The sequence below is a fragment of the Arvicanthis niloticus genome, chromosome 14 (genome assembly GCF_011762505.2).
Source record: "Arvicanthis niloticus isolate mArvNil1 chromosome 14, mArvNil1.pat.X, whole genome shotgun sequence".
In the NCBI taxonomy this organism is placed as follows: Eukaryota; Metazoa; Chordata; class Mammalia; order Rodentia; family Muridae; genus Arvicanthis; species Arvicanthis niloticus.
In genome coordinates, this window is record NC_047671.1 from 34611512 (window position 1) to 34639453 (window position 27942).

At 35.8% G+C, this 27942-nt stretch overlaps 1 protein-coding gene across 10 annotated transcripts in view; it reads right to left on the bottom strand.

Annotated features, from left to right (window-relative positions):
* Nucleotides 1-27942, bottom strand: part of Csnk1g3 (casein kinase 1 gamma 3) — an 85212-nt gene that overhangs the window by 11104 nt on the left and 46166 nt on the right. For 2 of the 10 annotated variants that reach the window (XM_034518003.2, XM_076912643.1), the window contains 6 exons: nucleotides 26905-27139; nucleotides 15725-15810; nucleotides 15518-15602; nucleotides 13965-14113; nucleotides 12882-12977; nucleotides 9455-9550 (listed from right to left, as the gene is read on the bottom strand). In XM_034518003.2, the coding sequence (XP_034373894.1) occupies nucleotides 9455-9550; nucleotides 12882-12977; nucleotides 13965-14113; nucleotides 15518-15602; nucleotides 15725-15810; nucleotides 26905-27139 (747 nt within the window). The remainder of the gene's footprint in view (nucleotides 1-9454; nucleotides 9551-12881; nucleotides 12978-13964; nucleotides 14114-15517; nucleotides 15603-15724; nucleotides 15811-26904; nucleotides 27140-27942) is intronic. The other 8 variants (XM_034518008.2, XM_076912639.1, XM_034518010.2 and 5 more) reach the window with 5 other exon arrangements.

Genomic DNA, 27942 nt, shown 5'->3' on the forward strand with positions numbered 1-27942 from the left:
AGTGCAGGCTCTCTCTGCCTCCCAAGTGCTGGCACCTCTATGCCCAGCTCATAGGCAATGATTTTCAAAGCCAAATTCGTACTTTCTAAATATAAAAAAATTTATAAAGCTACTTATAACATCACAGGTTCACAATATCAATGAATCAGACAGACATGTAACCAATAAATATATAAGAAATACTAAAACATACACACAAACATATAAAATCTTTCTCTAGGACACTCATTAAAAACCACACTGATAGATAAGATAGTTAAAATGTTTTAGAGTGTATAGAACCTGAGCCAGTAAACAATAAATTACTACATACTTTAAAAAGTATAACTAGAGCATAATTGATAGTTTTCATTCTAGAGAGAGCCCACAGTAAAATGGCACTCTGTAGACCACAGGTGATTTGCCATAACTAGTTTTCATTGTCTTTAAACCAAGATTAAAAAAAAATTATCAGCTTTCACTAATAGAGACATTCAAATCTTTGGAGAGGTTATCAAAATCTGTTATTAAAATAGGAGATTACAATTAATGAATCATACTGATTCATACCAATGAGACTCACCAGGAAACTTCCTAAACTAATGAGTGTGGAATTATTTACATAATAGAAACAATTACTACATCCTTCTACAAATGCTCCTTTGCAGATGTCAGCACCCAAGAAAACTATCCAGAGAAGATGGAATTATAATAGTCACTCAATTTTGTTCCTCATTATTAACTGTGCATTATTGAAGATCTGATACAGAAAACTTGAGACTCGTTTTAGAAGTGTTTTTAGTAAAGGCCTATACATAATTAGCATAATGGAAAACTCTGCAAAGTGAAATGACTCTTCTCACACTGAACCATGCATATTTGCTACCACTGCAGGATACTTCTGTTCACATCATTTTTTAGTTATCAGTATTATCTATATTTGAATCTGATACTATACATGCAAAGAAATCAAACAATGTATTACAGCAATTTATATATTCTTTTCATTTTCCTTAACAGTACCTGGCTGCACTTGTCTTTCTGCATGATTTGTGATTGTATAACTGTCTTGGCTCAGGTTCTCAAAACAACATCATTCATAAGGCTCAAATAAAAACTTTCCAACTATAAAGGCGGTCATTCAGCACACCAGTATCTTTGCTATTTTTCTTCTTCCTTTTGCTTATAGATGCCAACTAGTATAGAATCTATTTTAATGGTGGTGAGCTGAGTGTAGCTGCACTGCAATGAAAGTGCGGCTACAATGGGATTGTGTCACTCTTCTCTGTTAGGACAGGTACATTTCAAACCTAGTTTCAGAGAGATGATCAACCAAAGAGAAGCACAGCAGACTGGGGTGGCAACAGCACTCCTTCCTTCCTAGCCCCCAGATCCAACCACATCACTTCCTCTCACCTCTACTACTTATTCGTGCAACTCAGCTACAGAATCTTTTTTAAAGACACTTGAAACCCAGACTATGAAGCTTGAAGTTGGGGACAATCTTCCCTTTGCCTCCTAAGTGTGGTGATTACAGGCATGAGCTAACACACCCAGCTTCAGGTACAGACTTTTTTATAGACTCTGACTCATACTCCTCTCCTTAATCAAGTCTATCAAAGTAATCTTTAAGCTTCCAAGGTAAAATGACAGACTAAAAACTGCTTCTTTGTGACACCATGAAGAGTCAAGAAAACAAAACTTAGATTCCATTCCAAATAGATACAGTGGAAAAATACTGAAATCACAAAGTAATAGGATCAATGGCAAATACAGATGGAGAGGAGGGGAGGGGAGGGGAGGGGAGGGGAGGGGAGGGGAGGGGAGGGGAGGGGAGGGGAGGGGAGGGGAGGGGAGGGGAGGGGAGGGGAGAGGAGAGGAGAGGAGAGGAGAGGAGAGGAGAGGAGAGAAAAAAAAAAAAAAACCACCTCCTGCATAGTCCAGGGGAGGAAGGGCACAGAGCACAGCTCCTGCACTGCTCCACACAAATCCCCTGAGGAAGAAGTTAAGAAAGGAGTCCTTGGTGAAAAGAAACTAGCAATCCTACCCAAAGAACCAGCATTCAGTTTAGACAAACCTTGAAAATAGTTCATAGTTCTAGTTAGATAGGGACCTCTCTTGTGTAACAAGTCATCAGTGTAGCTGCCACTCCCCATGCCTTTGGAGTGTTGTAGAAAGGTAGCAACTTAAGAGGGAACCTTGTGTTTAAGACTAAATTACCCTAGGAGCCTGATAACAAGGAGCAATCATAGGTCCAGGAGCCTGGAACCAACCCCACATAGCATTAAATAAGAGATAATTACAGCAGGCAGTCATAAAGAGAGAGAGTCAGCAGCCTCAGCTTGGGCAGCACAGGGTACATTAGTTAGTAAACCACCTTCAATCACTAAGAGCTTGACCTATCACTTAAGAATTATTGTGGATTCCAAGAAGCCCAAATCAGTCATCAGCTGACAAGTCAGCTTCTGAAATCATGTATCTGCCACAAGGTTCACTGTCGTAGGACTGAGAACTCTGAAGTGCCACTGGACTGCTTGACATCTGCAGCCTCCGACAGAATTCAATGCTGGGCAGGTTTTAAAGTTGTAGAAATTGCCAGGTATGATGGTGCATGCTTTTAATCCCAGCACACGGGGGCAGCAGGCTGACTCTCTGTGGGCTCGAGGACAGCCTAGTTATATAGCAGGTCCAGAACAGCTAAGGGTACATAGAGAAACCATGTCTCAAAAAGAAAACAAACCACAGAAGACTGGTCTGGCTGTATAAGTCTGAATGCCATGCTTGCTCCTCCAAGTTGCCAATACACTAAGGAGACATCTCTGGCTAGAATATTTAGACATCCCAGAGTGTATAAACATAATCTTTGTGGTCCACTTTCTCTTCTATGTTGATGATTTTTGTTTCTATATCGTAAATTAATTTCCTTATTGTAAACTTGACCATCTAGGGATGACTGGTTGTTTTTAGAAGTAGACTTTTGGATTCTTTGTCTGATATTTCAACTGTTTCACTAGCTTATGATCTCCTGGATAGACTGTGCCTTTTCATGTCTTGCGAGTTTTATGTCTGCTGGTTATCTCATATGTGTATTTCAGCTTGTTTTTAATAGCAGCCTACTTTGAACTCAACCACAAGACCATTTGGGAAGAACAAAACACACTGATGTAACAGAGGAAATTAAAAAATATACATGATAATAGAAATACACTCACTTAAGGTCAGTCAGAGCCCACTAATATACTACCAGTGACTATAGAACAGAAAGAAAAAGGCCAAAATAATGTAATGTTCTGTAATTTTAAGGGAAGGAAATGAGTAAAGAAAACCAACTGTAACTCAAGTCCCCATGGACTCTAGTCACCACATCATGCAAAAAGACACGACAACTGAAAGAGCGGTGCGTCAGCCAACTTTCCCTGATGAACATGGATGCAAAGATTCTTGAGCTGAATTGCAAAAACACTAAAAAGAATCATACTTCATGATTAAACTTACTTTATTACAGAGAATGCACAAGAGATTTACTATATACATATTATTAAATATAATGCTATATGCAAATATTCTTGGGGGAAAATCACGTGAGTATCTCACTAGATATAGAAAATGCCTTTAGCAAAGGTCTGCATATCTTCATAACAAAAGCTCTGAAAACAAAGAGACAGAAGGAGCATGCCTCACACCATAAAAGCTATAAACAACAAACACTGTACTAAGTTGGAATCACGAATGATTATAAAGATATAAAGATGTCTGTTCACTCTACTTCTATTCAGTACAGTACTTAAAGTTTTGGCTAGATCAATACAGCATTAGAAAGAAATAAAAGGCATACAAGCCAGAAAGGAAGAACCGATCCCCATTTGCTGATAAGAGTTCTATACTTCAAAAGATCTTAAGAATTCTAATAGAAAGCTTTTACATCTATGAAACAATTTCAGCAAAGTAGCTGAGTATATAACCTGCACTCAAAATGCAGTAGCTCTTTTATACCAATAACACACTTCCTGAGAAGGAGATCAGAGGAAAACCTCATTCACAAGAGCTTCAAAGTACAAATACCTCATAATAAAACTAAGCAAAGAAATGAAAGACAATCAAAAACTTAAAAATTTAAAAAGATAAATTTAAGAAGATAAAGACAATAGAAAGAATTCCTATAATCATAAATTCACAGAAACAATATTAGGAAAATGGCTTTCTGACCAAATATGTTACAAGTTTAATGTAATGCCTACCAAAATTTAAATGACAATCTCCACAGAACCAGAAAACAATCTTAAAACTCACACGGAAGTACAATGGCCTCAAATGGCCACAGTAGTCCTGAGCATTAGGAGCAATGGTGGAGGAACCGGTGCCAAATTATACTACAAAACCTAATAAAACCAGCAGGGGACTGGCACAAAAATGGACGCACAGAATGCAATACAATAAAAAGTCCAGACACAAACCTTGTGCAGTTAGTTACAACCACACATACACTGGAATAAAGAAAGCCTGGTCAACAAATGGTGCTTGGAAACTGGGTATCTGCACATAAAAGACAAGATCTCTATCAACCCTCCTGTAAAACAATTAAAATGGACTAAAGCCCTAATGTAAAATCAGAAGCCCTAAAGCTGCACATGGAAAGAAAGGGAAAACCATTCAAGACAACTACAACAGCAAAAATATTTTGGAAAACCCTCCATAACCTGTCAGCTATGACTGGATGGAATCAGAAAACTTCTGCACAGAAAGGGAAAGTGGCAAAATGAAGAGAACCTATGGAGAAAATGTTTGTCAATTATGCATCTGAATGAAGGTTAATAGCTAACCTGTTCTGTTCTGTTCTATTCTATTCTATTCTATTCTATTCAAAAAAAAAAAAAAAAAAATCCTGCCCGGCGGTGGTGGCGCACGCCTTTAATCCCAGCATTTGGGAGGCAGAGGCAGGCGGATTTCTGAGTTCGAGGCCAGCCTGGTCTACAGAGTGAGTTCCAGGACAGCCAGGACTACACAGAGAAACCTTGTCTCAAAAAACCAAAAAACAAAACAAAACAAAACAAAACAGAAAAAACAAAACAAAAAAAACCCAAAGAATTAAAACACCAAAGTTCAAAGCAATAGTTGGCAAATCAATTTAACACTTTTCTGAAAATAAATACAAATGACTGGTAGGTAAATGCATGAAAAGTACCCAAGAAGTACCCAAGACCCTTAAGTGGCTAGGAATAGGGAATGAAAACCACATCAACACTCCATCTCATCTTGAACCGGATCAGCTAGCATCAAATAAACAAACAAGGCCAGGAATAAAGACACACACATTCCTTTCATCCCTGCACTGAGAAGCAAGAGCAGGCAGATGTCTGGGAATTTGAGGCTGACAGCCTATATCTGCATAGTGAGACCCTGTCTTAAAAAAAAAGAAATTCATCAGCAATAGCTAATAAGGAAAGGGGTGGGAAGAAGGAGCCCTATACCCTTCTTGTGGACCAGTAAAGTAGTACAATCATTGTGGAAATCAAGATGAACTGCAGAAATAAAAAGCAGAATTACCATATCAGCCAACTGTACTACTCCTAAGTATATTCCCAAAACACCTAGGCCAGGATACTACACATACGTGAACATCCATGCTTACTAGCAAAGTACTTGCAGCAGCCAACATATGGAACTATCACAAATGCACATCAACAAGAACAAACAAGGAAAATAAGATAGACATAAACAATGGATGTGTGTGTACACGTGCAAGTGTGCGTGCATGTGTGTAGGTAGTGTGCAAAATTGTATATGTGTTTTTGCATATGTATGACGGCCAGGTTAACATCAGGTATCAATTTTTTTATTGCTCTCCAATTTCTTTGTTGAAAAAGGGTTCTCTTGATGAATCCAGAACCCACTGATGGGTTCAGCCATCTAGCTAGTCTAACGGTCCAGCTTTCTCTGCCTCTCAGTGCTGGGATTACAAGCACGCACCACTGTGACTAGTCTTATATAATCTTCTTTCTGTTTCCCCAGTATCTTCAGAGTAAAATTCAAATTTAACAAAAAGCACTGTTGTGCCCTTCACAGTTTACAATCTACATGCTTCTTTGTTTCATTTCTCACACACCCAGATGGACTGAATTCGATTCCTCAAGGCAACCCTCTCTTCAACAACTGTATGCACTGGACACTTGTTTGCCCTACTGCCTTCTTTAACTAATAATTGCTACTGATTCTTTTGTATTCATAGCACTTTTTACATTAAAATTTAAGTCATTAATCAAGCCATTTTAGGTACATTTTCCTACATATTCCCCTAGCGCTGGGCTAGTTTATTCTGTCTCTCCATTCTTCTTTTTATTCTAAGAGCCCAGCACAAGGCCTCGCTCCTAAGAATCACTTAAGATATTTCTGAATAATCAATAGCCAAAAATATAAATGGGTGGGTCTCTTTCCCATCCATATTCATTACAATAATTCTATGGGCTAACAAAGATGTGCACACTAAATTCATCAGGGGCTCTCCGAAACATACACAGATAAGAACAGACTCAAAATAGCAAATTTGGATAGAATAATCTGTTCTTCAATATTCTAGCAGAGTTTACTAAATGTATAGCTACATATTTCTATTATTTCACTAAAGAAATATAAAAAGGAAAAAATCAAATTTGACAGTATTTTCTCTTGGCTATGTCTTCATACTTCACTTTCTGGAAATGAAAATAGAGTTGCTCATTAGTTTACAAAAGCACTTGATTCTACTTAGCTAGTCCTTCAAAACCCTCAGTCGTTATGCAAAATATTTTCAAAGTAAAACCAAGAGGTAAAAATATCATTAATATCTTCCTTTCTTTCACTGATAAATAATCCAGGACACAAAACATGAACCTAAATCTACTGTACTCTTAACCATAATATCAATTTGGTATATCTAGTATACCAAGTATCTGCATATCTGGTCTGTTAGGTTATTATTATTCAAAAGATGTATAGCGTTCAAGATTCAAGCTCCTATTAAAAGCTTATCACGGGGGTGGAGAGATGGCTCAGCAGTTAAAAGCACTGAACTGCTCTTCCAGAGGACCTGTGTTCAATTTCCAGTACCTACATGGCAGCTCATACGTTTGTCTGTAACTCTAATATCTGACACCCTCATACATACATACATGTAGGCAAAACATCAATTCACATAAAAAAAAAAAAAAAAAGCTCATCAGAGGGGTAAGGATATGGCTCAATCAGTAAAATAGCTAGAATAAATGCATACATGAGGATTCATGTATGGATTCCCTAATACTCATGTAGAAGCAGAGGTACAGACAGTAAACATCTGTAACTGCAGCATCAGTGAAGCACAAACAAGCAGATCTCTAGAGCTTCTTGGCCAGCCAGCCTAGCCAATCAGTAAGCCACAGGTTTGAGAAAAAGACCCTGTTTCAAAAACAGAGGGAATCAAGTGAAGAAGGTATCTCTCATAGGTCTCCAGCTTCCACGTGTGCAAATGTGCACACACTCTTGAAAATGTACATATACCACATGCACAGCATACTAGAAATAAGAGCTATCTTATGATGTGTCTCTAAGTCAAAAACTTGAAGAAATTCCATCAATTCTAAATAGCCTAAAAAGTTTAACAGTGCTTCACTGTTCCACAGAAAAAAATACAGTGATTAGGGGTCAGGGGATGGGGATGAGAGTGTATGACTGACTAGGGAAAGCCTATAGAAGGTAACTATTAAGGCTGGGAGTGAAGCTTCATGTTAGAGCTCACACATACATACATACACACACACACACACACACACACACACACACACACACACACACGGCAGCTTACAACTGTCTGTAACTTAGTTTTAACGTATACTTTCCTTAGTCTAAGTATATATAATCATAACAATCAAGTAATTTGGAGTGTGTATGAGATGACTTTCAAATAAAGTCAGTCTTGATTCTACAACGGGGTAAGATTCTGGCATTGTCACACTTGAGGTATCAGTAAATCACCCATTAAACTTTTAAAAATGTTCACTGTATTAAGTTGGTTTCAGACTGAAAACACATTCATGTAATCAGCAGAATGAGCATAATTTCTTATTTTACCTATGTATTCACCCTACTTCTAGAATTCTACTGGATAAATTGATCATATACTGAAAATCAGATGAAGCTAGACAAAGTCTCAATAGACAGAAAAGTTTTGGAGAAAGGAAAAGAAAAAGTACAAGTTCTCTATGGGAAAAATAAATAGAGTACAAACTACTAAAGTGATAAAAACATCAAACTAATTCATCCCAGGAGACACATGAGATGATTAAGAGGACAGGAAAACAAGATTTGAAATGATGCTATTTAGAACAGATTTCTATCAGAGCCTCAGCTGCTGCAGGTCGCCCTGAGCACTAGCAAAATGTATAGCACAACACAAACAAGAGAACTCAGAAACAAGTAAAACCACACACAAGCATTTAATGCAAATTCAATATACTTTGTTCACTTAGCTTTTCCAATGATATGAATTCAGGCACTCTTGCCTCTAAGTCTGCCACTCCAACTATTCAAATTTTTCTATTGCATATTACTAAAAATCCATTTATATATAAAAATGGATGGTTATAGAATTTATCTCTGAAATGAAATGGTGAGAAACAAGAGAGATGATTAAGACTCAATGCTGAACTTATTTTTAAAAGTTAAATAAAATACAGATTCAGTTGATTAATAATATATTTAAAAAGAATGAAAACCTGATAAAACAAAAAGTTATTCAAGTGGAAATATACTGAGCAACAAAATCAAAACATAAGGATTTCAAACTGAAACAGGTTGAGGTAGTGTTTGCTGGTGACTTTACACTAGCATTTAGATAACTGCCTTAAAGAGACACCTACAAGGCCGCAGCCTTCCTGTCTCTACAATCACATCTACATAATTACACTTAGAGGCTAGCTATTCAGAGAGAAGTGACAGAAAGAAGCAAGCTATAAGTAAGAATCTGCTTTAAATGTGTAGAAACCACGGCTTACTAAGTATTTATAAATGTATAACACAGCAGCTATTTCTGTAAGTCCAGACAGGGGCGTGTTCTAAGGAGTACAAATGAAAAAGTTTAGACAGATATGAGTGAAACTCAAAGGATGCAAAGTCAGTAAAGGGGAAAAAGGCTTGTAAATGTTCTATTATTCAGAGAATTAATAAAGATATTAGCTTATTATTCAACAATCCAGCTTCACTCATACTACAGTTCACTTTTTCTACCTTGCCAGGAGTATGACTTAAAGACTGTTGCATGTACTTGCAAAAATAAACCCAGGCAAAATTGCAGGAGTCTTTCTGGATCATGTTAACTTTGGTTGTTGGTTAAATAACAAAGGAAGAGTTATGGATAGAATTCAGCAACAAGCTTTCATGAGGATAGAGTATCATGCCATGAGCTCAAAAAAGGTTAGTTGTATAAATCTGGGGAATAATCACTCATGCAAAAATCAGAAAATACCTGTACCGAGCCACCATGTCTGTCTGCTGCAAGGTGAGCTCTCAAATGGTGGGGATTTGCCTGCTGGGAGTCCCAAGCTGCCCTGTGGTCTGCCGACTGCCATTTATTTAATGCATATGCCATGCATGGAAGAAGAAAAACCCAATATGTTAAACATCTCATCCTTATAATTTACAAAACATATGTATAAAAGGAAAATTAAAATAATCTTACTATTCTGAAGTAAGAATACATACAGTTATTTATCTCTGAAGATGAAAGACAAATTTTTATTGTTGAACTGAGTAATGATCAGCAATAAATCAAGTTAGAGACATAATATTTTAGAAGTAAAAGGGCTGGGAAGTCATAGATTCCACAGACACTAACTACAAATATTCTAAATTCTCTGGTGCTCCTTTTTCTTTGATGGAATCTTTTCCACTGTTCATAAATGAAAAGTGCCAAGAACCAGGGAAGGAAAACTGACAAGAGTGCACCAAAGGCTGTCACTGTTTTCTTACAGAAGTCCTCAATGGTTCTTACATGAAGAGCTATATTTTAGCAATGTGAAAAAAAAAATAATCCTTAAAATATTGAGATCCTAAGAAATGTGTCTCATTGTATTGTGTTCTGTTTCTATGGTTAAGTGTAACAGGAAAAAATGGCAAAGCTCTCTGAAAAGCGAAAAGCACCATGCCCAATACTGTGAGAAGTAACAAACATTTTTAAAAGTGACAATCCTACAATTATGAATCTCTTTGCTGGTTTTTTTTTCAATTTGGTTCTAATTAAAAAACCTTCTTTTATGAAACAGAGTGAAAATTGTGGATGTTTTTAGATCCCTTGGAAAATCTGTATGGTAATAAGCATAGGCTACTAACACTGAACTAGCAGAATTTAGAACAGTCAATTTCTCTATTTTAGGAACATGCAGAAAGCACTAACAGAAGGAAGAGTTCTTAAAGCATGGTTCAGAATTAGTAACTTTAGACAGAATCACCCTCATTTCATGGATAAAGACACTGACATTCAACACTGTCCTAAGACCAGAGACCTAGTAAAGAGCATAGTGAGGATTCCAACCAGAGCCAGCTTCAATAATGCTACCAAGCTTTTGACACTAACTGCAAATATTCTAAAGTCTCTGGTGCTCTTTTTTTTTTTCTTTCTTTCTTTTTCAACCAAATTCCACAAAATCTTGCCACAAGTGCCAACTATGCTGGGCTAGAGGAAGCCTAAATACACCAGAAGCCAGAGTAACCTTTGTGGAACAGATGTCAAATATAAGTAGAAGGGCATGTGGGAAGACAATTCTGAGAATAAGCTTCCTAAATTAAGCTGTACAGTAAAAAGTTACATAGCTCATGGCATGAAGTTTGCCATCAAAACCACCATAAGAATTCTGTCTTTCCATCACTCTCTAACTGCATAGCCGGATTAGTGGATTTGTAACTAACACTGAAATAAATCAAAGTTGCGACAGCTGTGGCAACTGGCAATAAAAACTATGTGCCCTCCTTCTGTATATATACTAATCCGGACTTAACGTTTTACATGTACCTGTAGCCTCCCTAAACTTCAACCACTGCCTGCTCTGTCTGCAGTCACCACAGTGCTCCGAGCTTTTAAAAAATTCACCTGTTTCCTCTTTTGGACTGTGAACCCTCTCATAAAACACTGTTCAATGATGCACAGGTATTTCAAAACTTTTTCTATGCAAACAACTTTTCTTTAATGAAGAGACTATATATTTAAGTCTCAAATCCTATACATAGCCCTATTCCAAAGGATTCACTGAAACATTATACACACATACAAAATCTTCCCTGCTTTAATGCAAAAAGAACTACAAATAAAACACAGACTCCCCCCTTCGAAAGCTTACATGACCAAACTATGTCTAAAATAAGAAGTTAGAAGCCTAAAAGTCTTTAAGTTATGATGCAATTAAACATTAAAGGCTTTCCTTACTACAATATCCAATAGCTGGAACAGAAAAATTTAGAGAGAACCAATCTTCAGAAACACCCAAACTCTAGTTTAGAAGACACAAACACCAAGTCCCAACTTGTAAGTCCTCTACTTACATAGTTATCTTGTCAGATTATTCAAGCTATCAACTAATTATATTTTATAGTTGAATTAATTCATGAGACTTTCGATTGTGCCAATATTTCTATGTCAAACTTTAAAAACAAATCTTTCTAAATTGGCTATCATACACACTGTTAAATAAGTGCAGTAATATGTAATGCAGTGAAGTATTAATAAATGGTACTCTATCCTTTAGTTTTTATTTTGTTTAAATCATCACTTGAACTTTAACAGGATAAAAGAAGTCAGAATAAAAAGCAGCAGGACAGAATCTAAGCAGGGCTAAACCAAAAAATTTCTAGACATGCTCAGATTCTAGAAGACAGTAAAATTCTTAAGCAAATTGAAAATCCTCCTGCAAAAAAGGACAAGAAAACACTGCTGAAGAACTCGAGATCCATCCATCCCCCAGGAAACAAGAGCTCCTCACTCCTCTTCAGCATCACATGCTTATCTTCAACTCATACTCTGTGCAAAGCGCACTACTTGACTGGTGTTCCTCAAACAAACGTTTATGATTTTTAGCTTCTGCTTTTTCTGTTGCTTGTCCCTGCCCAACTTTTCTGCTCTTCCCTCCTCTGTCTTTCCTCTGTCTCCTGCTCACTACTCTTAAAATCTACTTTAATTACTTGTCTAAAAGAAGTGCATTTACTATGCAGGGTCACTTCAAGACTAAATAAACAAACAACCTTTTCTGTATTAAATATGCAAATGTATATGGCACTTTATTAATATATTTCAAGTGGTATAGTTTATTTCAAAATGTAGTTATTTGTGCATTTACTGTAAAAGTTATGAGATAACAACACCATCCATGAGTTCAGAATTACTGAGAATATATTATATTCTAGAAGTTGACATGTATTATCACTATTTTAAGGGGTGAGAGAACCGGCCTTGAGAAATTAATTTAAATAAGGTGAAACAAAACTACATTCACATTATGTCTGCTTCCAGGGATAAGTGAGCTCTGAACACTGTGCCTATTCAACTCAGTTAAATCATTTTTATAAACTGTATTCTTTGCTTCTGTATTTCTAAACACACATATAAAAAATCACTTTAAACAGCCCAAATTTAATAAATAACTTATTAAACTAACTAGAGAAAGAGCAAACGTTGTTATAATTCTAACTTCCATTCTTAATCACCAAACATGGCTCGGTTTTGACTAATTCTTACCATGAATTAAGAGCTGATGACTATCTGAGACTAGTGTGAGAACTGAAGGTTTCCCGAAAACACGAGTATCAATGCTTGTATATGTGTGTGTGTGTTACCCACTGAACAGAAATGCACATGTTGACAATGAAAGTAACTGAAAGATTTCATATCCATAAAGGCACCAAACCTGGTTTTTAGACTGCTGTATCTTATCTCTGTGTTGGTGTGCTTCTCTGTTCGATGACAGAGCGGGGTCTTGCTGAACTGCACCTACTGGAGTAGGCTAAACAAAAACAACAGTTAGTGCTGGAATAGCCTGCCTGCTTCAGAATTCCCATCTAAACTTTCATTAACTGTTTAAAACAATCAATGAATCAATAAATGATACTGCTAAGCTAGTAAGTCTTCAAGAAGCAATATTATTCTCAAGCACACTGATTAAAAAATACCAGAGAAAACAAAAGGAACAGAGTTACATTTTCAAGTATTTTAAAAACATTTAAGCATTTTTTAATGTATTAACTTTTATGTGAATAAAGTAGTGGCTCTGAACCTTCCTAATGCTACAACCCTTTAATACAGTTCCTCAGGTTGTAGTGATCCTAACCAGAAAATTATTTTCACTGTTACTTTATAACTGTAATGTCGCTATTGTTATGAATCCTAATATAAATATCTGATATACAGGATATCTGATATGTAACCCTTGTGAAAGGATTATGTGACCCTGTGAAAGGGTTGTTTGGCCCCAAAGTGACTCACAGAATGAGAACCGCTGGTTTAAAGGGTCTCCTAATATTCTTATTAAAGTTACTTTCTCATATTAAAAATAAAATGTATTTATAAATCTTATGTCCAAAATTAATAAATAAAATTCATGTATACAAAACTAAAGAAATATTTCTTAAATAATAAAATTATGAACTTAGTATCTTGACCCAGAGAAGCTGTTAAAATTCTTAACTTTGATCAAAGCATGACTGTAAGTTACTGCAGAGAAATATCATAAGAATACTATATAAAAATATTAATTTGATACCAAAAAGCAAATTAAGGCATAAACCCCAAAATAACTCAACACCCTTTTATAAAAAGCAGGAAATCCAGTAATAGAACCTATATAAAATTCCAAGGATGGTATTCCTGAAGAAATGTCCCCAACAGGAAATAAGAGGAACTCCTTACAAACTGCCATCAATCTTCAATGAGTATTCTGTACTATTAAAAATACTGTGAATAGTCTTCTATAATAAGAGCATAAAGTACTCACCAACTGTTTACCAATCCAGTCATATTCATAATCAAACATATACCCTTTGCGATCAAACAAGTCAGTAAAAAGCTTTCTTAGGTAATCATAGTCTGGCTTTTCAAAAAAATCTAGCCTTCGTACATAACGAAGATATGTTGCCATTTCTTCTAGAAAGGAAATAAAAATAATTCTGACTATATATCTCTATAATACTAAAAAGTTAACCAAATTCTATTTCAATTAAAAATTTTCAATTATACCAAAACTAAAAAGGGGGAGAAAGAGGGAATGAAAACAAGAAGTAAGACATTTAGTTTAACTGTCATGTTTGCAACATTTATTACCAAAAGCTAGAATTTTTTTTATGATCTTTGAATATATTCCTCGAATTGCACTAGAGGTTGAATTAGTGGCTCGTGATACATGATTGTTTAATCACAAGGCATACCTCGTGCATATTTTAAAATATATTTAAAACCCTGCTAGAGCCGGTTCACATGAGAGCATTTGCACTCGGTAGCTGTTTCCGTCAGTATCAGCAACATAACTAACTCGCCCATGTGGAACAACATTTCTAATCTTCACCATAAGTTAGGCAGAATGAATGCTGCATTAGTGAGGCTATACACAATTCTCCAAGAAAAATGGAGGTGCTAAGATAATCAGTCCTAAACTTCTAGAACTGAAACCAACATTGTTTAATCTCCCATTTATAGAAATTATAGCAAGAAAGAAAATAAAGTTTACTAGCAAAGAATAAGGAAATACATGCTATTTCCAAGCATTGATTCTATGGCTACTATAATTCCATTACAGAGACAAGCCAGTGACCAGTGATATAAGACCTCGATCTTGAAGGAGGTCAGTCTTCTTTGCAGTTCATGTTGCTGTGCAAGCTACAACAGATATTTAGTAACTACCAACAGCTATGACTGGTGATACAGGCCACTCAAGAGGCTGAAGCAGGAAGGGAGCAAGTCCCAGGCTAACCTGGGTACAGGGCAAGGCCCAGACAGGTCTAGGTAACTTAATAAGCTTCTATCTCAAACATAAAATTTTAATTAACAATTCATTACCATTTTTTATTTTGGATTAAGGAAACTTATTTAAGTAAATTTTTGCTTGTGAGTTGCCATAAGTGCTTAAAGGAAAATTATTTTCAAAATGCATACAATTCTTTAACATACTATTTCCCTAAAGTTAGTAAATAAGGTTTTATAATATTCTGAAAATAAAATTAATATTTTAATAACTTCTGCTAAACCTGATAGAGACCCTAATAACAGTAAACTAAATGGTATTTCAACTTTATAAAAATGAATTGTTAAAGCAAACGACTTAAATTTGTCTTAACATAATTGAAAGATGGAATTTTCTTCATGTAATGCTATCTTGTGGAGCAAACTGTTCCTCTAGTCTATACAGTAATTGTTGACAACTTTTTAATCATTTTTATAGAAGTCATGTTTTTCAAAGCACACAAAAAGTATTTATAAACTTAAACAATGAAAATTAACCTTTTTTCTATGCATAAGCATGTTTCAATTATGAACATCATCACTGTCCATTACCTGGAAAGTTTTCACACAATACTTCTATCGGTGTGGCTCGTTTCGTGTCTCCAATTTTCTGATACCTCTCTTTTAATGTGTCAGCCTGAAGGAGGAAAGAAGAGTACAACAATGTGGTGTTTTAAAAACTATTTAGTTGTACCAAAAAGCCTTAATACAGATTTTGTGAATTCCAATTAAGAAATACAAAAAAAAAAAAACAATTACCTTTAAGCCTTGCCAAGGAAGACTGCCTCTCAGGAAGTACATGAACATATGGCCTAAGGCTTCTAAATCATCTCTTCTACTCTGTTCTGAAACAGAAGAAGAATATGACATTTCACTTTCACCTACCAGCAAGATACACAAATGGAGAATAACTATTTCTAAGTTTACTACATAGGTGTAAAATATAAGTTTGCTATATATAAACAACAAAATCATATATAAACTCCTTTTACAGACTGTCATCTTTAAAATATGCCATGACATCTTTAGTGCTACTGAAGCACTTGTTTATGTTTAAGTTAACAAGTTACTTGTTTAGATACCTACTCATGGAAATAAAGGCCAATGGAAAGAGGTTTAATGGTCAAATTGAATCTCTGTATCTTATAACTCCATCTTAAGAGTAATAATAGAACATGCTAATGGTTCTGAGAAGCTGTAGAGTTTAAAGTGCTTAATGTTCTGTAAGCCTAAATTTCCTAAACACAGATGAACACAAAATACGTAGCAGATAAATGACTGACACTAACAAACTAAGAATCTGGAAGCACACAAATATTTTAATATGTTGTCACTGACATTAAATTGAGATTTCTTGATTTTTAAAAATAATACAAAGATGCTAACAAAGAAGAAATGCTTTTTAAAAGTGTAGCATGCAAACTAGCCACGTTACTTTCTGTTATTCTAAATAATGTTCAATGCTTCTAGAAAAGCAAACTTTCTGAGTACTGACATGCAGTAAGATGAAGGGTCAGGAAACAGTTGAATTTCTACCCTGTGTTCCCACAGCATTTGCTTCAGTTTACAGATAATGCTTACTTACATACTGTCCTCAGTATCTGTCACCTAGACTGCATGTTAGAGGAGCTAGCTCATTACCCTCACAATACAGTAATGGCCAGCAGAGAGCACACTCTGGATGCTTAGGTTCTGGGAGTCTTAAAAAGGAAAAGTAATATAAAGAAAACATTATTTACAAACTCCAGATGGGAATTAAAACATTTTGGAAACTTTTAAAAGCTCAAAGAAGCCGGCCTCCTGCTGGTAGCTGACTCCTTTTATATAGAGCAGAGGTTATGTGCATTTTAAATGCTTAGTAGGTGATACTGAAGTTCAGTCAGGTTTGCTAATTACTGGAAGGAAAAGATCTGCTCTAAAATACACCCTTGACACCATACCTGCATAACTGTCACCACAATCAACAAGTTTCCCAGAGACTCCAAACAGCTCAGCGACCAGTGTCCCTTTCCACTGCCAACCTCTAGCCTCAGGACCCCACTTAATTGCTTGTCATTCTACATTAGATTTCATTTTCATACAGTATGGATTATACAGTACAGATTCATATCTGGATTCTTTCCCTCAGTATCTTTTCATGGTTCGCCCATACTGCTCCCTGCATCAAGAGCTCACTGCTTTTCTCGAGGACAACCACAATAAGTCCACCTAATTCATCTAAGTAGGCTCCAGTCTGAGGCCTCACTACTGAGAAAGGGAGACAATCATGAGCATCCTGAATCTCTGTGTGACCACTTATTTTCCATCATCCTGAGGAAATCCTTAGGAGATTATCACAACATCATATGGCATGTGCACTCCGCTTTGTAAGAGACACTTCTGAGGTATACTGTGGAAAGACTGTGTGCCATTTCAAATCTCCACCAACAATAGATTGCCAGTTATTTCAGAATTTAACACTGTTGCTCTTTTACATTTTACCCAGGTCAGTATCTATGACATGTAAGCTTAGAGTGGATAGACAGTATCTTACTGAAGACTGATGCTCTTGGACGTCATTCATGAACTGCACATGTGTGTGCTGTATTTTCATAAAGTCTACTTTGTCACAATTTTTTCTCTTACTATTCATACTGGCTTATTTGCAATTCAAAAAAAAATCTCTGACTACACATGAGACCACAGATTTTCTTCTGTTTGTCTAACGATAGATTTTATAGTTTGGGTTCTTATATTCAAATATATACTTTGAAGTAAATTGTTTTTGCTTTAGGTATGGAATAAAAAATAGTTCCATTTTTTTTTTTGTTTGTTTGTTTGTTAATAACATCTGGCTATCCTATTTTTTGACAAGACATTCCCTGCCCCCAAAACTGTTTCTGCATTATTCTCAAAATTCAGCTGGCCATCTATGTTCAAATTCTGGACTTTATATTCTGACCACTATCTGTCTTCATATCAATATTATACAAAATAAGTAGGGCATGGCTGGCGGGAGTGTGTGGGTGTGTGATATTTAAAGAGGTCAATGACAGAAAAACAGAAATTCAACAAGAAAAACTAACAAAAGAAAAAGTTGATTATTTGAAAGCTTAAATAAAATAATTAACCCTCTTATTATTAAAAAAGCACAAATAACAGTAATAGGAGCAACAAAAGGGGCATCAGACTAGATCTTACAGACATAGAAAAAACTGATTTAAAAAAATTCTGAACTTCGCTGGGTGGTAGGAGCACACACCGTTAATTCCAACACTTGGGAGGCAGAGGCAGGAAGCCACATGAGTTCCAAGACAGCCAAGGCTGTGCAGAGAAACCCCTTCTCAAAACCATAAAAAGAACCAAACATCATGCCAACTCAACTGAGATAAAACAGACAAATACTTGTAAGATTTATTAATTACCAAACTGCCTCAAGACAAAATAAAAAACTCTATGCCAATAAAAGGAAATTTAATTTTAATTTTAAACCATGAGTTGAAAAGATGGTTCAGTGGATAAAGATCTTGCCATGTAAGTATAAGGACCAGAGTTCAGATCACTAGAACCCATCCATATGAAGCTGGATACTGTAGTACACGCATTTGTAATCTGCCAATGATTAGATGGAATGAACAGAGAAGAATTCTCGAGGTTTCCAGGCCAACTAAGTTGACCTATGCAACAATGAACAACTAGAAACCCTGTCTCAAGCATGAAGTCAAAGATCAACACCTTAGTTTGCCTATACTCTGACCTTCACAGACATGTGGGACCACCATGTACTATTGTGTAGCAGTTTCTTCTGAACTGAATGAAACCTTCCTTTCATGAAATGAGAAGGGACTTCATGATTGGGAGTTAAGCAAACTTCATGTGTCGGGGAAAGCTGGTATTTGCAAGAGTTGCCAAAGAGTCCCACCAGAGTGACAGAAGCAGTAACCGGCTGCTGGAGAAGATGCTGTCTAGCTAAGTCATCGAGGTCTCTCAGACCTGTTGAGCAGCCTGGAAGCTACACAGAAAGCTTCAGAGCCACTGCTTTCCTGAGTCAGTCATCATCTGGGCTGGAGTTGGCTTTTTGGTCATGTAGCTGCTTTTGATTCATCTTGCTTCTGAAAGTAGTTTCTCACACATACTCCTGCTAATAGAACCAATAAAAACTCACTGGTTCACCAAAGTGGACTTCAGTGCAACTGTTAACTTTGATCTGTTGTAGGTTTGCTTTCTGGGATGAGCAGACCTCACATTAAACACTATGTGAGTGTTTAATCTCCCCCAAAAAAGTCTCTCACATAATCTGTAATCTGTGCCCTTGTATGTACATACATGCCCACATGCATACAAAACACACACACATGCATACACACACATACAACACACACACACTATATACACACAAATGTTTTTTAAACTAATTAAAACATTTTGATACATCTTAAAACCTTACCTAAATATGAGGTATGCCTGGCAAATTCTACTAAAGGCAAGAAGTATCAGGTCAACAAAACTTAGAAATAAGAGTTCTCAACTCATACCATCCTGTGTCAGGATGTCACTGCACAACGTCACTATAAGTAACAAAAAATCATAAGGTATTTCTCATAAACATGCATAAAATCCTTAAGAAAATAATGTTCCTTGACAAAAAGTAATCATTACCCTTAGAACATAAGGTTGACTTAACTTTCAAAGGTGAATCTATGGGGACTGGGCAGACAGCTCAGTGGGTAAGAGTGCTTGCTCTGTAAGCAAGAGGCAGTTTGGACTCCCAACAAGTACATAAGCCAGAAATGGAGGCCACGGCCTACAACCCCAGGACTTGGAGGCAGAAACAAGCAAGACCTTCCTAGCTAAAAAGAAAAAAGGCAAGTGGCCAATTCCACAAGAGACTTACTTCTGAGGCAATAAAGAACAGCCCTGATGCCATGCTATGACCTCCTCATGTGCTGAATAGTTGCACACTCATATACGTTTCACACTGACACACCCCTAATTAAAATTTATAAGATATAAATTGTTCAATTATCTCAGAAATACAAAAGGTACTTGAAAAATCTAGCATATATTCATCATAAAAATTCTCAGCAAGGGCTGGGGAGTGTCTTAGTGACTGTGCATTTCCTAAGTTGCACAAGGCCCAAAGCTTGATCCTCAGAATACACAATATTAACACTATTTTAAATAAAAACTCAACAAGTAAGTTACAGACATTTCTTTATCCTAAGAAAAAACACTATGAAAATCTGAAACATTCTTTTTTCCTTGTTTGTTTCATTCACTGTATTCTATGTGGTATTTAGGATTGGACCCAGGGCCTGGGGACACCAGACAGGCATTCTAGATCTGGGCTAAGCTCCCAGTGCACTGTTTTCATTTTTCCGCTCCTGGTTTGTTTTTCACTTGAGACCAGTTCTCATGAACTTTTCCAAAATGGCCTTGAATTTATACTTTGAATTTAGCCTTGATAGGCCTTAAATTGTGACGTTACTGTCTCAGACTCTACTGTACTTTGTATTCTATTCCTGGAGCCATTAGATGTGGCCTAACATAGATTTAAAATATCTATTTCTTTCATTCTTTCTAGTCATTATCATATGAAAAATTCTTGCCATATAACAAAGCAAGAAAAATGTCATTTAATTATTGAAATGTATTCAGGGTACAGCAAGACAGCACAATGAAGCAATCTGACTCTAGCACCCACATAAAAGAATGAGAGACTAAACTACACAAAGATATCCTCTGACCTCCAAATGAGCACTGTGGCATGTGCAACCCCCACACACATACATATGCATAAAATAAGTATAAAAGCAAAACGTTGATATACTAGCCATGAGCAATCAGAAATTAAATGTAAAAACCAGCATCTTTACAACAGTATCAAAAACCCAGATAATATAAAAAGACAAATTTACCAATATATAAGAGAGTATATGAGTTTGTGTATGTGTGCTCGTGTGTAAGTAAAATAGCATATGATTACAAAGACTTGAAAGAACTGACTCCCTCAAGTTGTCCTCTGCCCTTCCAAATGCAGGCAGTAACATGAGCATTCCAATATACATATGAACAGCCACCAACATACATATGAAAAATAAATATGTGATACACTTACACACATAGTATATATGTATAAAGTTTTAGCCTCACAATAGGATTCTTTGTTAAAGAAACACCACAAAAAGCCATTTCTATTCCAGAGTACTTTAGTTACCAGTGTCAACAAAAATGATCATAAAGTGATCTCGCCTACATCACTCCATCAAAGGACAGTATTAGATTCACGATCTACGAGACATTATAAATTCAAGCCATAAATAGAACCTAGTAAAGTAAGCCCACTATTAAAATTCAATCCAAAACCCCTTCTACCTTCATAATTGCTTTCTTTGTGTTCTTTTACCAACTGACACCTGGAAATAAATGTCACCAAGTGGGAAGTAATACAAGTCACAAGGTTTCTCTTTGAAATAGAGTAACTGAGGCACACACTCCAAGTCTGTAAGATAAGTCTATTACATGAAAAAGATCCCTCCCAGGTTATCAGGTACTTATTAAATCCTGTTCACATTTTTCTAAAGCATTTAACTGAATAGGCCTGTTTAAAAATGGGTATTTCCCTCAAAGTCAAGATTATGTAATTTTTAAAAGATTAGAAGTGGAAATTTAAGTACAGTTAAAATTTCTTTTAAACAAATTCAAAGAAATTTAAGCTATATAATTAAACTTTCACCCATTAAAATATTATGTATTACATATGCATAGAATGCTGCATTGTCAAGGCCTCATATACATCCATGTGCCATATATCATACATTTCAAAGTTGTAACTTCACTGAAAGTAGAAATTATTACCTCGTATTTAGTGTGTACATTCAGAAAGGTTAAGTAACTACCAGAACTTAACAGGACAGAATTCTACATAACTTCATGCATCCATTCACTTGGAAAAACCTAACAATGAAATCAAGTTTGCTGCAAACCTTCTGCAATTCTTTTCTATTAAAAAATCAATATTACTTTTCTCCATTTAGATATGATAGTACTATTCAATTATCTGTAATTGTCCATATCAATTAAAATTTAATTTTGACTAGAAAGACTTTTTCATCAACTCAAATTTATCTTGTTCAACACAGAATATGCCAAAGACCTCATTTGAAAGTAGGAATCTATTGTGTATGTATATATTATCAAACATAAACTTATTACTGCATTTCCTATTAAAAAACAACAAAGGCTAACGTGCAAATTGGAAGAGAACTCAAAGAATAAAAACTCCTCAAGAGAATATAAATTATTCTTTGTAAATGAAAAAACATAAAAAAAACTACTATATATAAATAAAGGTTATGTATAGGGGCTGGAAAGATGAATCAATGATTAAGAGAGCTTGCTGTTCTCCTAAAGGACCAGAGTTCAATTCCTACCACCACAATGGGCAACTTAGAACCACCTGTAATTTCAGCTCCAAGACCCCTCTTCTGGCCTCCTTGTATGTAGGTACTCCTATACAAACACACATGCACATACATAATTTAAAAAGAAAAGTAAATCTGTTTTAGATGGCTTTACTTAATATTTCCTTATAAAATGTTTTAGTAGTTTTCTCAACCCCACAATACCCAGAAATACATTTGCCACAACATTCACTGAGCTCACACTTTTTCAAATTACATAATAAAAATGAGATTTGGTATTTTTGCAATGACAATACAAGGTCAGGGCATGAGATTACATGCCTGGAAGCCCAGCATTCAGAAGCCTAAGGCAGAAGAATGCTTAATTCAAGCCCAGCCTGATAAATACAACTGAGTTCCAAATCACCCTGGGTGGGAAGGTGGGTTCCAGGCCACGCTGGGAGACAGAAAGGCCCACCTCAACATACAAAACAAACAATTATGAGCACACTGTGCAGTCACCACTCCCTTGGCCCTCATCTACAACCTAACACTATCAAAAAAAATCTAAAACATGGAGATTTCTGAGAATCACTCCAGTGTATAGTCACTTAATTCAAGTTCTTTCTTAAAATTTCTCTCAATTTAGATATAATTCAGTAAGTCTGGCTTCTAAGTTAATAGAAAAAAATCAAAATAAAGGAAAAAAAACAGGTGCTGCAGCAAGGAACTACATACAAGTAAGATGGCAAAAGTAGGACAAAATTGATAGACAAAAGTAAAAAGCTCCAAAAACTAAAAATAAAGTGTATTCTCTCTAAGCTTATTTGTGGGGGGAAGGGAGGGAGGGGGAGGGAAGACGGAAGGAGGGAAGGAGGGGGAAAAGAGAGAGAGAGAGGGAGCATATGAATACTTCAGTAAGATTTTTAAAGAAGGCAGAAAAGTGATCCGAGAATTTTAAAAAATGAGCCTCAAAGCCACTGACAACTGTTTTTTAAAAACTATTCAAAAAGAGACATCTAATTAGAGCTGACATAACTCATCATCAAAATACAATGAAGCAGCAGCAGGTGGAGGTTTCATTAAGTGGACAATGGAAATCCCTATCTGTCACACAGCTTTCTGAAGATGCCACTTTGGACAGTGACGTAAGCAAGGAGATAAAAAGTAAGCAAACCACTGCATTTGTCTTCTGAGCATAAATGACCTTGTGCCATATCAAGATCAACAGATATTATGAGACTAAAAATGAAAGACTATGCAATGTGATTTTTATACTATTCATCTATAATACACTGGAAACATCTCTTTCTGACTAAATCTGATGCCTCAAAAGTAATCACCAAAGGTCTGGGTATGCAGTTCACCAGTTGCATGCTTGCCTAGCAGATTCAAGGCCATGAGTTTGACCCTCCAGCGTGTGAAATGCAAAGAAAAGGAAAGACGGAAAGAAGGAAAGAACAGGATGGAAAGGAAGGAAAGGAGACAGGCTAAGGAAGGAAGGGGGATTGTTAAGAACTAGGTAAAACTGTGAAGGCTTCAGTCAGACACATATGAAGTAAAAATCAAGTTTTCTCTGTTAGATCTTTCTCCCTCCCTCCCTTCCCTCTCTCCCTCCCTTCTCTCTTTCTTTCTTTCTTGGTTCCTTCCTCTTTGCCAAATCTCATATTTCAAATTCAACAAATATGAGACACACATGTCACAAACATCACCAACTCACAGAACGTACAGAACGCACTCACACCACTGGATTCTCATTGGTTCACATTAGGAATCATGTGATCTGGCAAACACCTCCTCTATCAATGCTACCCATCTACATTAGACTGAGTACACAGAGCTTTGAAAAATACATCTTTATAGCTTTTGTTGTTTGTAGATTCCTACAACAGTTAAATGCCACTTCCCCAACCTCCGAAGGCCTTTCTCAACAATACTAAAAACTCACTTTGCCTGTTCTACAAATAGAAAGCTGCTACATATACCATTGTTCACACACAAAAAAATTAGCCTATAGGGAAGTTGTGACCTCATGTCTTAAAATAAAATAGTTGTGAGGCGTTGTTAGTTATTTTGAAATAGTCTGTAACAACTCCCATGAAAGGAAAATTACTCAAAGACAATGCACATACAAATATGGGTGTGACTGGTTTTAAAAGAGGCTATCTAATTGTGTTTTAAATCTGTCAGGATAGTTTGCTATTGAAAAGATTTACCAAAAATATTATGTGAATAAAAGTTGTCTTTTATCATTTCATGTCTCAAACTGTACTTAAAGGCTTCTGACATTTTTTTCACACATTTCAGATGTGCACCATGCATCAGCCAGGCTGTCAGCAACACGCTAAAGGTTAATGAGTTCAGAACTGAGTAGCAGAGCAGAGACACACAGTCTGTAATAATCAAGTCTGAGGAAAGCTGGAAGTTGGATTAGACAGCTTGTGTGGTCCTGCCTTATTGTATACCTTAAGCAATGATGACCAACATTAGACTGCTGTACATTCCTGGCTAGTCCTTCTGATTACGACGGTAGGATTGGAATCTAAAAGCAGAAAACCAAGTCTGCACTTCCACACACAGAATGATTTCAGAAAAACTTACTGAAAATACAATTTCTAAGAGAAAGACAAACACAACTCAGTGTAAACAAATATATCATGAATAAGACCTCAACCACGATCTCATCTCATACAAAAAAAAAAATCTAGATAAATCACAGATATAAGAAACCAAAATCACAAGACTTCTAAGGAGAAACACAAAATAGAGCTGCAGGTTATATAGTGTAAATATTTGCTGATACACTATATACCTAAATATTTTTGCCTTATCAACATAATTTTTGTTTCAATTTTTTAACTCTGAAAAATAATTACTGTGTGTAGTAAGCTTGCTTCACCAAAGTGTCATCTGGCAATTCTGAAGCTATTTTCTGAGTAGCCTGGCTTTCAAGCACTGAATAAATAAGTAGTGATGAGCAGACTTCTCAAGGTTAGCAAAAGAAAATCAAAGGGGAAACAAATATTGACAGGGTGTACTACCTTGTAGTAAACAGACCAAAACTCAGGAGTACCAGAATAATTCTGAACCTTTTCTAGGACTGTAATAGTAAGTACATGTGTACATTTGTATACTATATAGGCTTTTTCTGTGTATATGTATACATATATTTATACATTTCCCAGACCCTAGTGGTAATACCAAAGCATAGCAAGAAGAAACCCATTGGCCTGGTCTTTAAATACTACCATTATCAAATTAAGAGACCCAGGACATCTTATGGGCATGACTGGCTGTACACCTGGAATAGAGAAACTACAAAACTAGAAAGTGCTCAAAGAATACTATGAATGTTGTCAGGAGGAGCCAGCATTGAATGAGCAACCGGTGGCCAAATGTGAGACCCTCTGGCCATCAAAATAAACAATGGTAGCAATGTATTTATTAAATAATTCAAAATCTAAGAGCCACAGTCTGCACAAATGCAAGTCAATAATTGGGTAAAAAGTAAAGTTTGTGATGTCAGCTTATCAGCTAATAAATATGTAAGGAACAATGGACAGAGAAAAATCAATACATGATAACTCTACTAGGTAAAAATTTATTAAAGAGCCTTTCCTGGTGACACAGGCCTGCAATCCTAGAATGTAAGAGGCCAAAGAAAACTTACAGCTCAAGGATAGTCTAAGCTATGAAGCTACACCTTATCTTTAAAAAAAAAAAAAAAAAAGAATAACATGCTTGCATAATTTCAAATATCTACCTACAACAACATACTTTTTAGTTACCAGGGAACACTCACTTTCCTGGAGAAACTCAACAGACATCATTCTAATTAAGTGAATAGATTCAACTGGATTTACACCAACTGACTCCTGACAGAATACAAGAACACAAGACTTCTTTGCTTTTTCATAAATGTGCATTAAACAAGCATACCAATAAATAATCATAAAAAAATGACCCAAACTGAGAATATTTTTAAAAGATTATCTTTGCTCCTAAAAATTATTAAGATTAAGACCTAAAGGAGAAGAAGTATTCCTGGTTTTAAAAAGAGAGAAACTAAACCTATGCAATAAATAAAATACTGTCCCAATCGGATCCTGAATCAAAAAAGACATAATACTTTATGGTTATTATTTTACTCTTTATATACATAGAAAATATATTTTTAAAGTTAATAACTTGCCCAAAGTCATACTAGTAGGAAAAAATAATCTAGAAGCCCAGTCTGCCTGCCTTTACAATCTCAGTAAACACATTCACGTGCACTAAATTCAGTTAAAATTGGGCATTGCCTGGTATTATTTAATAGAACTACTTAAATGGATCCCTCAATTGTATCAAAGGTTGGACATTCCAAGTTATCACAGGAAAGATTTCCCCTATCCCAGACCTCATTTTCACAGTATTACCAAACTATAAGTGAAAGAAAACCATAGGTATATAGTGAATGAGAATCACAATGCAGGCTACTTTAATCTGCAAACACTGACTCACACCGCTGCCTTGGCTACAGACCCAGGCTCCCACACTCAGAGCATGCTCACATACCTTTCCCTAGATGTGTGTTTATGCTCATGTATCTGGCTGTTCCAGTAAGGCTTTTGTGTTCTCGGTATGGTATATGTTTCTTTGTCTCTGGATCAATATATTCCTTTGCCAACCCAAAATCTATGATATGAATGACTTGCTGGGCTTTGTTTCCCGGCCGTCCTATTAAGAAGTTCTCAGGCTTCACATCTCTGTATATCAAGTTCTTTGAGTGGACATACTCCATACGAGAAATCTTAGTGGGAAAAAGAGAAAATAATTTTTATTTTAGACTTTCACTAACAATCAAAATCATGATAAAACCAAGACAGGACTTTCACAATAAAAATAATGTAATAAAGAAAACAATTAGAAACTGTTTCAAACCTTTAGAGGTAACATGGTGTGAGTCTTTAGTTCCTTAACAAACATATACCCACTAATGACTTTAGTCTTTGCTGTTACAGTCACAGATAAATGAAAGTGTCTGAATTTTAGGAATGCATTTCCTTTCAGTAAGTCAAACTCAATCACCATTTTCAGAGGATGCTAGATTACAAAGCTAAAAAACTTTTAAGACCTAAAAATAAATCTCAAACTCAAAACTAAAGACACACCCACAATGTTAAAGTTATTCTTCTTCAGTTCAACAATCAGGCAATTTTTATAATAAAAAGAACTCAGGACTGTAATTTTACCTTTAAAAAAATTAGCATCGAAAAGTTAACATTATTTAGTATTTTTTCAAAGTAGATTCCCCCCACAGTATTAAACATTTTAAAATCTTGAAAATGGAAGCTTTTGAATTCCAACTATAATAACAAAGTACAATTATATTAACCATTTTTCAGATTTTCAAATAATGTTTACCATACAAAACAGCTAAACAGAACATTAGATATAAGGTAACTATCCCATTTGTGACAATCCTGGTTAATAATGCCATGTTAGTATACAGCACATTGGCCATTCTAGTGTGTTTATTAAAAAACTGTGGCTCACACTCCCATGGCACATGTCTTAATTAACAATATCTTATTAACATTTTCAAAGTCACGA